This window comes from Anoplopoma fimbria, chromosome 3 (genome assembly GCF_027596085.1).
Source record: "Anoplopoma fimbria isolate UVic2021 breed Golden Eagle Sablefish chromosome 3, Afim_UVic_2022, whole genome shotgun sequence".
Taxonomy (NCBI): Eukaryota; Metazoa; Chordata; class Actinopteri; order Perciformes; family Anoplopomatidae; genus Anoplopoma; species Anoplopoma fimbria.
The window spans coordinates 8,598,419-8,611,582 of record NC_072451.1 but is presented as its reverse complement, the minus strand read 5'-3'; the positions used below and the strand labels follow the sequence as shown (position 1 = coordinate 8,611,582).

Genomic DNA, 13,164 nt, shown 5'->3' with positions numbered 1-13,164 from the left:
TTATTCCACATGCGTGGTCCCATCTACCAGACACTGGCATTGATTTTTTTGGGGGGAAATTTGAGGATTTGAATGGCTTGAGGAGTTTATATTCTACAGGAACATACCGATGATATATTGTGTGTTTTTAAAGGATAGTAGACATTATTCTTTTGCAGAACAATTCAATTGAATTCTAATGAAATGAGGGCATGTGTCATTCTGTTCCCTTAAAGCTTGAACTGTGAACAATCTCAACCATCATGTTAAGTCCGATGCCTTTCAACAATAAAGGTCAAAACCAAGTAATGACCTATGCCAGAATGCACCTGTGTGACTTCTAGATCTGGACCCACTGTTCTGTGTTCAGTTCAGAAACCCAAATGGTTTGTGTTTACGTCGGTCTTTGTTTCCTAAAGCTGTTGAGGAGCTGCAGAGCGGATGATGTCCTTCAGAATATCCACCTGAAAGACAAGAGAGGCGCTGTGGGTGGTCTGTCATGTGTCCATGTAACTGAGGAAAGAAGCTTCCCTGCTGAATCTAATGCCTCCCAGCCATAGACTTCCATCTTCCAGCTAATGCACATTAACAGAGACATCAGTATGTCAATGACAGCTGAGGATCACACTGAATACTGAACAGTGTTGTTTACATCTGAAATAGTTTTGTTCCGAAACCACAGTGTTAAATGACAGAATACTGTTGAACCTGATGTTGAATGAGTTTCATTATTGAATTGTAAATATTGAGTTAGACTCTCTGATTGAAGAGGTTTAACCTGTGATACTTGACTATTGGGTTATTTTAACGTTTAATAATGGCTAATCCTCTCCTCTTTAGACACCATAATGAGTTGAGAGGAAAACTGTTCTTCTCCAGGAAGGACTACAACAGCAGTGATGACTACATTCAGCACAGCAAATTGAAATCTAGGCCGACAGTATCCCACGGATTAATATATCTATACACAGTACACTGAATTATCTGTTGCCAGAAAAATCTGCTTTCAGGACAGATGCTGTTGTGTGTTTTTGAACATACAATGATATCTGTGTAGTTACATCAGTAAAATAATATATTTCCCTTATAACTGTCATAAATTGTAAATAACTAAGGCTGTGCATTCTGTGCATAAAACCATATGCTCTGCATTTGCAAACTGAGCGACTGTACATGCAGCTTACATGTGCTGCATGTACAACAAGCCATAGCCTCTGGACAGGCACTACATATTATCAATTGATAACATATTTTCATGTTGTCTTTATGTCTTTGCATAGTTCATTTTTTATGTATCTATTGTCCCTATAGTTGCCTGACATTCCCAGTCCTGCACAAAGGCCACCCGTCCCTCCGTTGTACCTGGCTGCTCTCTCCCACACTGAGGTTCTTCAGCAGGTAGACGGTCACTTGTCCATCACTGTCTCCGACCAGGACACAGTCTGTCTGTGTGGCAAACAGCAGGGACTTCATCTTCACACCAGCCGCAGCAGGCTGCACAATTATTGGGTCCAAGCTGAAGTGTATATGGAGGACAAACATGATTACTCTTGGCATAGGTTTCACATCAGAGAAACAAATAGTGAGACAGAGAACAATCCCAGACACTAACATGCTTGAATTCAGGTCCCAGATCTCCAGCTGTCCGTCATTAACGGCTCCGAATACCGTGGCCCACGTAGGGGACCACTTGATGTCGCACACTGCTGTCTGGTTGGAGCTGAAGCCTAACACGGGGTGACGGTGCTCCTGCTTCCACAGCTGGATGGTCCAGTCAGAGGAGCAGCTCAGGAACACGTCAGGACTGAATGGACTCCATGCGATGCTGTTCACAGGACACTGAGGGGCGAGGTGTGACGGACGTTACTGGAGTTCTCTCTGACCAGTCCACCCAAAGACCTACATCAACAAGTGGTCAACTGTTCTAACCCCAGGAGATAGTATTTCTAGTATAACGTGAAGAGACGATTGTTCAACATTAGAATAAAATAAGGAATGGTTGTTTATACTGTGTTTACAGCGTATTGCGCGCACACACACACACACACACACACACACACACACACACACACACACACACAAAGTTCAAGTTCACACATGACAAGCAGTTTGTAAATCCAGGTTCAACATTTTGTATCTAAATGTTTATCCATGTTTTTGATGAAAAATGTAAATCCTTTTAAACATATATATATATACATATATGTTGACTTCTATCTGATTTGACATGCAAAGCCTACTATATATAACCGCTGACATGTTTCCAGGTGTGAGCTTTATTGATATATCAACCTAACGACTCATGCTGAAAAAACATGTTCATCAAGATATAAAAGAGCTACTATTGAAATAACTCATAAACCTGCAAACCAAAATGAATAAAAAGTAGCAATATAATACTTAAGTTAAAACATTTAACAGCATTTTATAGCAAACATCTGGGGGCCAGTAAGCAATGCATTGTGGGACAGAGCATGACCGGATTTAAAACGATCACTATTGATGATGAATAACAGACAAAGGCCTTGGGGTCTTTTGTGTTGTCCTTGCTTAGTGGTGATGTTTCTCCTGATGGACTTACAAAGTGCTTCCTGAAAGTCTCCAGAAACTGCTGATTGTTGGAACAGGAGCACTTGTGAATGAGTCCTTCCCATGTGCCAACCAAGTAGACACTGGAATCCTGTGAAACAAGCATGTAATGCATGAACACAATGACATGATGATGATGATGATGATGATGATGAACAATCATTGACAAAATTAAAGTTCACTTAAAATCCACCTTAGAAGAAGTTGTTTACTGCTAGTCAGCGCTGCATTAGCACGACAGATAGCTGTGAGTATGTATGTTATTTTCCACAGAAACTAGTTTTAAGCCCACAAACAACATTCTAGTGGATGTATGGTGATCATTTCTCTCACCAACTTACTGTTGGATGGAAGTCAAAACACAGGCCAGGAGTCAGAGCTGACTCAACACTTTCTGTCTTCGTCCCTCCGGCCTTCTTCCTGGTTTTCTGAATCTTCTTGAGCTTCATCAGGTCTATGACAAGAGAGAGGATGGGTGGATAGATTAGGTTATAGACAGACAGACAGACAGACAGACAGACAGACAGACAGATAGATAGATAGATAGATAGATAGATAGATAGATAGATAGATAGATAGATAGATAGATAGATAGATAGATAGATAGATAGGTGTGATCTGAGCAGGTATTGTGAGTTTTCGTCATTATGCACGTCAAGCTAGATTGACGATGATTAAACCATGGGCTGGTGCTGAGTACAGTACCTATGCAGTCGAGGCCACTGCTGCAGATGAACCACTTGCTGACCCGTCCGTCTGCAGACACAGAGAACAAAGACTCCACCTTCTCCTCTCCTGACAGGCTCAGCTCCTGCTGGCTCCATCTGAGCTGCCACACGGGATCCAAGTGCCTGTTGGGACATTCACTGCACACACACACACACACACACACACACACACACACACACACACACACACACACACACACACACACACACACACACACACACACACACACACACACACACACACACACACACACACAGAGTAGTAAAGAACATTCTTTTCAGTGTGTGATGTAAGAGCTGAGCTGTCCACACGCACATCCTCACCTGCTGCTGAGGACGCATGACTCGCTGTCTTTACTCTTCACATTGTAGATGGCAATGCTGCCATCTTGCATGCCCACAGCCAGCTGACTGACGTTATTGGATGAGAAATCCAGGGAAGTCACAGCGCTGTCACACTGGATGACACGCTCAGGCCACTGCAGAGGGGACACATGACAACATGTGGAATGGACAGATGGCACTCAGTCAACCCTCTGCATACTGCTGGGGGGGACATGGAGCCCTGGAGCTAAATAAAGGAAAGTCATACCGTGGGATTTTTGAGAGACCAGCAGCACACCAGGCCTGGTTTCTGGTTACTGGAGCCAAACTCACCATAGCCCACAGCCAGAAGGTCCTAGCAGAGAGAGCAGAGCACAAGAAGACCTCTCTTAGTGAACAACCGTTCTGTCAGCTGTGAACAGTTTTCAATTGTTTGGTGGAAAGTAGATCCAGTAAAAACTACTGGCAGTATTTTCAGGGGATTATTCAGCATTCATCTGGAACATTGTTTCTGGGCAACCCCCATTACTGTTACATTTTTGGCATATAACTTTTCAGGGTCAACACCACAACGGAAAAATGAGAAATAATTAAAAAAAAAAAACTGATGTAAACATGTTTAACATCAACACAACTATATCAAAACATGGATTTACTCCCATTTAGTCTGTGCCTCTCCAATCTATATGTCATGTTATCCTCATAATTAGTAGTGAGTGGGTGTATATCATTGCATTAGTGACGGTTTTGTAATTCATAATACATGGATTTAGGTCAAACTCAGTGCTCACACTCTCTCTAACACATGTGACTTCAATGTTCTACGTATGACTTTATTAAACATCGAATGAAATCTATTCATTTATTGTTCTCATTGTTGTTATAATCACTTTCACCTTTCTCTCTCCTGTTGTTACAGGTTGTGGGACGAGTTGGCTGGGGTTATTGTTTGTGTGTAATGCCCTTTAACTGCTGCGGAATGTAAATAAAGGAATATTGGAGAAAAAAACAACAACAACAAAAAACAAGTCCATTTACAAGCTCTCACAACACTCAAGCAGTATAATTCCTTACTAATAAAGCACTTTAAACGCAAGTGCCAATGCAATTTTGAGACTTTTTATGCAGAAAAAGTGTTGAAAATAGCAAGGTTTTAGTGAAGATGCATGGGGAAGTAGAGAGCATACAACTGGATAAGTGAGACTACGATTATACTGCACCAGTTGTGTGAAAGTATGTTAATGGATGTTTTCATATAGTTTGCTGATTTTTAAACATCAATTATTAAGACCATTTTTGGATTCTTTGTTCACTGCGGAGGGATGAGAGAAAAATCAAGGTTTTTCTTCAAGAATTCAAGGTAACATGGGGTGAGTATATGAGTGATATACAAATGATCATTTTGGGGGGGACGTGCTCCTTTAAAAGCTCCTAGCAACCACTAGTGGGGCTAAGAGGAAAAGGGGTGTTATTGTGATTTTGGTGAACTACCCCTTTAAATAATAATAATACAGACTAACAAACTGCAGTGACACACAGCAGGCATGATTTAAACTTGTATTCGATATTCCCACGTTGCTAATAAGCAGTGCATATGCGTCTGTTACCGGGTTCTTCTTGTTCCATGCCATGCTGCTGACGCTGCGTCCTCTGCTCAGCTCACAGCTGAAAGCCCAGAGACGCTCCACGGCTGGAGATCCAGGGCTCTCTGTGTTCTCCTCCCTCTGCTCCACCATCCCAGGCTTCACCAGACTGTCTGGATCTGACACAACTGTTCCATAAAAAAACACAACCTCAACTTCATTTCAATTGTCACATACATACATACAGGTACATGAAATCTGACCTCCTGATTGAACCCATCCTCGAAAGTAGGAGCTGTGGGCTGCTTAAGGGAACTGGGGCAGCAACATGGGATTCAGTGTCTAACTCAAGAACGCTTTGACATGTGGACAGCCATGATCCAACTACCAACCTTGTGGTTAAAGGACGACCCGCTCTACCCACTGAGCTACAGCCAGGCCATTATCAATGGTTGGGAGGACATTTGTGTGTATGTGTATTGTATCAGTTGTTGTGTATCAGAGGAATGCTGATGAGCTGACTTTACCTTCGGTTACAGGCAGCTGTCTGTAAGCAGCCAGCTTGGGTTGGAAAGTGTTCCTCACTATGCTCCTCTCCATTACTAGCAAAGAGTGTTGGAATCTCTCTGACAGCATAATCAGCTGAAGGTCTGACTCAGCGTTTAAACCGCTCCCAAACACGTCCACTTCTTTCAGTGAGCTAGCAGCGCTGGCTGAAGAGAAATACAAGAAAATGATACATGCAAAGTTATTGCAGAGCTCTCCTAAATTCCACTTTTAAAACTGTAAGAATTCCTATGAATTGAGCTGTGAATCATGAAAGGAAAGAATATAGGTGCTTTGTAATAATATAGTATTGGAATAACATCAAGAGGAACCAAGATAACTTGGAATGAAATTCAATCCAATCAAACCCGGAGTGAAGCAGCTTCCTCTCCAGCGTCCTTCTCTGTTACCTGTGCTGGCTGTGCTGCCCACGGACACGCTCCTCTCTGCTCCTCTGCTGGGGTCCACTACAGCCTCTGGATAGTCAGCCCTCCCTGGTTCAGGGCTGCACCCCTCTTCATCCTGCTCGGGGCTGATCACAGTGTCATACATGTCCCAGGTGGTAGCAGTCGTGGCTGTGGGCATGGAAACATGTTAAAGACGTTCCACCTGAAAAGACGGACCCTACTGATAAAGACGAGGTCCTTCTAGATAGAAAAACGGTTAATAACTGTCGGTCTAAATCCATAGGTGCAATAATAAAAAATTGATTTAGTCATTTCAACTGATTCCAGCTTTTCATGTGAATATTTTCAGATTAGTTTGACTTTTCTATGATGGTAAACTGTGTGTGTTCTAGCATTACATGTTGATGTATAAGAAGTGCTGATATATTCATCAATAGCAACTATTTTCCTCTATTCTCTCCCTTGTTATATTCTGCACTACATGGATCAGGGAATGCTTCACTGTTTTGTTGTTCAACACAATTATATATTAAGATACTTGAACTGACTAATTAATAGTACTTAGATTGTCTGTGTGACAGCGCTGAGGCTCAAGGGGTATTCTTAAAAGGAGTCCTTATTACACACTTAAGCTGTCAGAAATCTGTGACCTTAAAGCTGCACAAAAATGATGTAACAGCTGATTATGTGTAATATGGTACCAGCTGACTGTACCTGTAACTGTAAATCCTTTTACTCCCCTGTGAGTTTGGTTCTTGTAAAATTTAAAACTTTTATAAACTTGTTGTTTAGGGGATCAAAGCAGTGGACCAGTGGAGCTGTGGAGGATTTCCAGCAGATAATGTATGCGTTGGTTTGGGAGTGTAACTGAGGTCTTAATGACCACAAGCCTTAACACCTGTGGCCCTGACCCCTGTGTTTATGGAGCTGTCTGAGCGCCTTGTCCTGTCCCACCTCAAAACAACTCCTGACCCTCTTCTGGACACCTAAAGTTCCTACAGAGCCATGGGGTCTTCATTTTATCCTCCAGCCCCTGGAGTCCTCAGGATCCTGTTTGGGGCCTTCAGCTGTGCCTTTCATACCATCATCCAGGCTCTGTTGCAGGACACAGGATTTCCTGTCTGACAGGAAGCAGCATGGGGAAACACGTCTCTGACCATCAGCAGCCGTTCTCCTCAAGGCCACGTTCTTCCTTCTCCTCCTTCCCTTTTCAAACCAACAGCTGTACCTCCAGTCACCAGTCTACACCTCTTTGATTTTAAAACTTGTTGGATTTTAAAAATCACAGTATTTTCACATATTTCTATTGTACTTCTTTGATTTTGGAGTACTTGATTTTTATTTTTTATTCTCCTAAGGCCTTTGCCTTTATGTCAAATCTTGATACTTGTTTTAAATCCCTTATCTGCCTTGTTTCCAACAACAGGTAGCAAGCTCCAAGTGAAAATAATGAGACTAACCTGAGTCCACCATCGGCACGCTGTCGCTCTGGACCTGTTTGTTTTTAGCTACTCCATTCAGTGTCTGTACTGATCGATCCACATACTTATCATTGCCCATTCTGTTTCTGCACAGCTCAGCATACTGATTGTTTCTCTCCCTGTGAAAACAAGGAGAAGATGATAGTACATGACAAATATATATTTTTAAATTACTGACAATTAGATAGAACTCCCTTCTATTTTACCGTCACATACTGCATAAGTATGTGTCCCAGGACAGTTGCATGGAGAAGCACATGTCAATCTCTGTCTTGTTTGTAGTTCATAAAGATTAAGTGTGGTGTGTCTTTCCTATGTGTATTGGGCTTAATACACATTACTTCACTCACGTGATAGCTTCTGCGTCATCAGCATCCACTGACACAAAGGTGCTAGGTATGTCCAGCAGTGAAATGCTGTCTGTCTCAGAGATGTAGACATCTGAGACCTCTTTCAACATGTCCTCTGTCACAAGTTCTTTCACTGTGTCTCTTTTCCCCTGCACGTCTGGTAAGCAACGAAAGAAAACACTGATAGCGCTATGTCAACTGTTACATTCAATCAAAGTCAGATGCTGTGGATATCACTGTATTTAGGTACATTTAGTTTTAATGAGTTATACATTTTGCCAACATTAAGAATGGAGCTAAAAAGTATAGAAATAGCAATCAAAGCAAATTAACTTTGGAACCTTGGAAGTGGATGGGCAGGTCCCGTTTGGAAAATGTATCCTCAATCTCCTCATTCATGGACTCTATGGTAGACTGGCTGGATATTCTGCTGCTTCCTAATATTGACCTGGGAAAAAATGTCAGAGGGCATTTTTACAAGTTGGCACTGTGTGGGGACACTTGGCCTAATGGTCAGGACACAAAGGATGTCCCAGATCAAAGATACAATTATTGTTTTCCTGCCCGGCATCATGTTTCTTATCAAGAAATCATATATCGGACTATGTCTTAGCAATTTCATAGATTCCTTGTTTATTCATATTAAACAAGCTGCCTATGGAAAAATAACATCATAGATCATATATTTAACCAAGTTGCTGGCAATCGAATCCACACACTCTCGTGCCACCTCAGATCATTTCCAGATGTTTGACCATCAGGTCACAGATGTGTAAAAGAATGATCCCTCTGCACCTGGAGAAAGGCATGGTGAAGCTCCCGGTGGCTGATGTCTGATCTGATGCTGATCCAGCAGAGATCTCATCCAGAAACAACCTGCTGGCTTTGGCCTGTCCTGCTGCTGGATCTGCCTGGTACAGTGGCTGAGGAGTGACGTCATTGTCTTCCTCATCAAACACCTGCAACACAGGGAAATGATTAGCCACCAATAATACTGCTACTGCTTTAGGTTACTGCTGCTACAAACAGGCGGTAGAAGGCACTCAGATAGATAGGCCTACTTGTCGCCTGTTGGGAGGACATACGTTACCCGAACAAGTTGTCTGGGAGTTTGGAGGGCGCTCTTCTCCAGGATTTTGCTGCCACCACCCATGCTGAAACTTTTTCTGCTTGAGCAACCAATGGCACTGTATGTGTCTCGTGTACTTTGGTGGACTCCATGTATGCCTGATACTGAAATATTTATTGATCGAGAAGAGCTAGGAGACAAAATAACAATCAGCATTTCAGGGAAGCATGGCTTAACTTTGTTTGTCTAGGGGGAGACTGGGGTTGGTTGGCACACTTTTCACTCTGCCGTATTTCTCTGGCCAAGAGAATGATCTAACCAGCACCAAAGGTAAAGTTAAGGCCTCAGCTATATATACATATGTTTAATGTACACAAAATATTTCCCGAAAAATGTGGAAATTGGTGATTATATTGATGTTCTGCATCTGTGCCGACCAGCCTCATCACAGTGTAGGTTGTTAAAATGTAATAGCTACCAAAAATAAAGCATCCAATAGGAACAATTCAATTTAATTCAAAGAAGAGCCAGAAAACATTAATATTTAATAGAATAGGTTCCCATTTTTCAAACCAAAGAGTTTTCAGCAATAAATCAGTAGGAATGCCTTATCTCTTTTGCCAACAGTTACAACAGTGGACTCCAATCAACCGCAGTCAGATTTGATCCAACTTTGTGATGAAACTGTGTCAGCCAGCCACCACCACTCATTACAGAGGCTGTGGTGAGTGGTGGTGGCTCCATATGAGTCCTACAGCAAAGGGAGACATGTCGCTAGTTAGAGGTGGCGCTGGTGAGAACGGTCCACCTCGTGCACTAACAACAAACACGTGGACAGAATGAGTGAAAACAAAGTTAACTCACGGCCTCAGAACCAGAGTACGTCTCTTCTTTCGTTCTTCTGGTGCAACAGAGGTGACGTTCGACATGATTGGAGCGTTGTTGTGTGCCTGAGTTGCCATAGCAACGTGACGCATATTCAGAGAAGGCCCTAGAATCCTCAAATAAATAAATAAAAATCATATCTGATTAATTCTATAAACAAAATAAAGATGTATTAATAAAATAAAATGTAAAATTACGCCGACTTGTTTCTGTTGTTTTCCGTCCATGCTTTGCGCATTTGAGTGGTTTAATGTTGGAAAAAAAATGCAACCAATCAGATATTTTTCTCTACGTGTCTCTGGGTAGAATATCCTCCATCCAGGGTATTATATTTCCTTGATAGAATGCCCTGACAATTGAACGTTTGGATTGACAATTTCATCAACCAATCATATTTGGATTTGTAGCCAATGGGCGTATCCTCTCAGCATTTTCCCGGCTCCACAGCAGGGGGTACATCCCAAGGCCCTTTCTCAATACCAAGTATTGTCAAGTTTGGACTTGCAAACTTGCTAGTTCAGACTTGGATAGTTCGACTCGGGAGTACAAACTCCTTACTCCCTACAGCAGAGTCACCAACTCAGCTCGTCCTGACCAGATATATTGACAATAAAACGATATAATTATAATATAATAATATAAAAAATGATAAGGACATCAAAATGGATCAGAGGCTGGTTGCCGTTGCTGTCGGTGCGCTTTATAGAGAAGCTGAAGAGGAGGACGGGCCATATTAGCCTGTCCCTCTAGCTTTGTACGTTTGCTGCACTCCGGGGGCAGCACTCCATTAGTCCGCCCCTGGTTGTTGCAGCAAACTTGACTGCCACTACAGGTGGCGCGGTCAGCACACCGGCCTCTGCCTCTTCTGCAGAAGTAGCCAGGGCAGGCCAGCCACCAAGAAAGAGGCCCAGGAACAGTCTCCTGGACTTTTTGAGAGAGCAGGCAGAGAAGGAAGAGGAGAGGAAGAGAAAGGCAGTGGCAAGAGAGGAGAAGAGTGAAAGGGAAGCTACAGCTCGAGCAGAGCGAAATTTGACTCTGTTCGAGAGTCTTGTGAATAAGTTTTGAATAAGTCTTAATTTTAATTCTAAATAAATATTGTTCAGTTTGAAATTCAACCCAGGCAATTCATTCTTGAAGGCAATAGTGTATTGTATATATTTACAACAAAAGGAAAAGAATCACAAGGCTGTATTTGTCCTTCAGGTTGTTCCACTTCTTTTTGGCCTGTTTGGCAGTTATTGCCAGGCCAGAAGTGGTTACAAAGTCCCTGGAAAAAACAAAAACATAAACAAAGAGTGACACAGAGTGACACACTGCCTCTTCAATAAGATATTAATCATTATGGATGGAGACAGCACAAATCTGGCTCCATCCCTTACCCAGTCATACAGGCAATGATACAAGCACTCAAAATCAATACTCACTCCCATCCATTTTTGGACGAATTTCGCCTGCCGGTGAAGAGGCTTTCGTTGGCCACCCGCCAGGAAATGAGGGCCCGGGTTTCCTCAGTTGTCCCTTGAATAAAATATTGCTTTAATGTTAGTTTTATTGCACAATAATAGCAATTATAGCAAGTGTGTACAATAGGGAATAAAGACAAGCAAAAAAATCGGTCAAAAGTACAAAGGCAGGGCTCTAACTTGGTGCAAAGTTAAAGTTGAACAATATATATGTAAAGTTATGAAACTTAACTTTGCCCTCTGCCAAACCAATTTACACGGGAACTAATAATAGATGTAAACTCAGAGACCAAGGATTGCTCGTTAGATATCCCCCAAACGAATTGTGTCATTATTAATATTAGTACAGTGATGATTACTTTGTGTCATTATTAATATTAGTACAGTGATCATGTGTGCAGACATAAAATCAAAAGTCTCTCCAGCTGTTAAACCGACTGACAGCTGATCAGCTGTGATCAGCGGTCGTCGTCATCAGAAACAGACGTCGCTTCAAGTGACGCTACAGAGGAAAGGACGTCTCATGTCTCTTGAAACACATTTCCTCGTTTCCTCTCTCCTCGTCTGGTTTCCTTGCGTCTCTCCATGCATCCCTGGTGGGCGGGACTAAGACGCAAGGAAACGACACAAGTGAGGGAATCGAGGAGGCAATTTAAGAGACTTGGGATGTACCCTCGGACACCTAGTGCATGGGAGGAGGAGGGTCGTCACACGGTTAAGATTGATTTTATTGCAATGATCAAATCAAGGCTTGGTGTTCCTTTGTTTGGCGTCTGGCGAAAGACAGAGTGCATCTTACAATGCGCATCCACATGAAGTCAAGAGAATCCAACACATTATTGTTCCAGAAGGATTTGTTCCAAGTGTGGGTTTACTTTGTTCCAGGGACGTTTTTTTACTTTTATAGTGGCGATTTGTCAAAGAAAATCAAAAACAAAACCTTCATCAAAAGGCCACTGATGCCCCATTTAGGTCGGATTGTAATCAGGCAAAAAGTCCAATGTCCAGTCGTGATTCACGGTTTAGGTTGATTTTATTGCAATGATCAAAGGCAAACATTTCTCCTGCAGTCTATCTCCTGCTCTGCTATCTTGCTCTGTCCCTTCCAGATGCATCACCTGACACTGACACACTCCTACCCATATACCTTCACATAGACAAGGGCCTGGCTTAGTGCTCAGTGCCCCCAGTGTCAACAGAAATAAGTAAAAAAATAACTAAATTAATCAAACTAATGAAATAGCTCCAACAGAGCAGATATCCCTAATAAGGTCAGGTTTAGCTTTTAAAGGAATAAACATGAGACTTCACGCTAACTACATGTTTGGCTGTGCAGTGCTTAAAAAACATCAACAAACATATCAACTTATTCTTTGTTGGATACTCGTTCCACTTCACCAGTCGTTAAAACTGGAATTGGTTGCTGTTATTTTACGGTGCAGCTACTGTAATTTATTTTAAGGGTACCTTATCGTATACTGGATGACAGTATGTGATAGTAGGGTAACTGGGTTTTACGTTAATTTTACAGTATATACCAACATGTTACGGTTTATTTACAAAGGTAAATCTGCTACTTTTGCATTTAATTCCCCACAACAACAAAAAAAGTAAAAAAAAATACGTAATAATTCATAAACAATACAATAGTGCTGAAGTTAATTAGTTGTCCTCAATCATTTTTACAGTTGACTTGGTAAGAAAAATAACAAGGGAACATTTGTATTTCAAAACTGAATTTCACACACATTTTATACATG

The 13,164-nt window shown here is 41.9% G+C and overlaps 1 protein-coding gene across 1 annotated transcript; it reads right to left on the bottom strand.

Annotated features, from left to right (window-relative positions):
* Positions 1–377: 377 nt before the first annotated feature.
* On the bottom strand, positions 378–10,025 carry dnai4 (dynein axonemal intermediate chain 4). The gene is made up of 17 exons (XM_054596585.1): positions 9,921–10,025; positions 9,078–9,246; positions 8,783–8,946; positions 8,329–8,435; positions 7,988–8,144; positions 7,617–7,756; positions 6,160–6,324; positions 5,731–5,916; positions 5,228–5,382; positions 3,889–3,975; positions 3,621–3,775; positions 3,274–3,434; positions 2,902–3,022; positions 2,561–2,651; positions 1,592–1,818; positions 1,342–1,495; positions 378–443 (listed from the first exon to the last, which is right to left on the bottom strand). Exons 1-17 carry the CDS (start codon positions 10,016–10,018, stop codon positions 393–395), a joined length of 2,388 nt encoding a protein of 795 aa, XP_054452560.1. The 5' UTR covers positions 10,019–10,025; the 3' UTR covers positions 378–392.
* Between the last annotated feature and the right edge of the window lie 3,139 nt (positions 10,026–13,164).

Bases quoted from the DNA above. Each gene is read 5' to 3' on its own strand.
- dnai4 (XM_054596585.1), bottom strand. From the start codon at position 10,018: ATGGCAACTCAGGCACACAACAACGCTCCAATCATGTCGAACGTCACC. The intron at 7,757-7,987 runs GTGAGTGAAGTA...TTGTTTTCACAG, and splicing joins GATGACGCAGAAGCTATCAC to GGAGAGAAACAATCAGTATG. The intron at 3,976-5,227 runs GTAACAGACGCA...TCTCTCTGCTAG, and splicing joins CATGGAACAAGAAGAACCCG to GACCTTCTGGCTGTGGGCTA.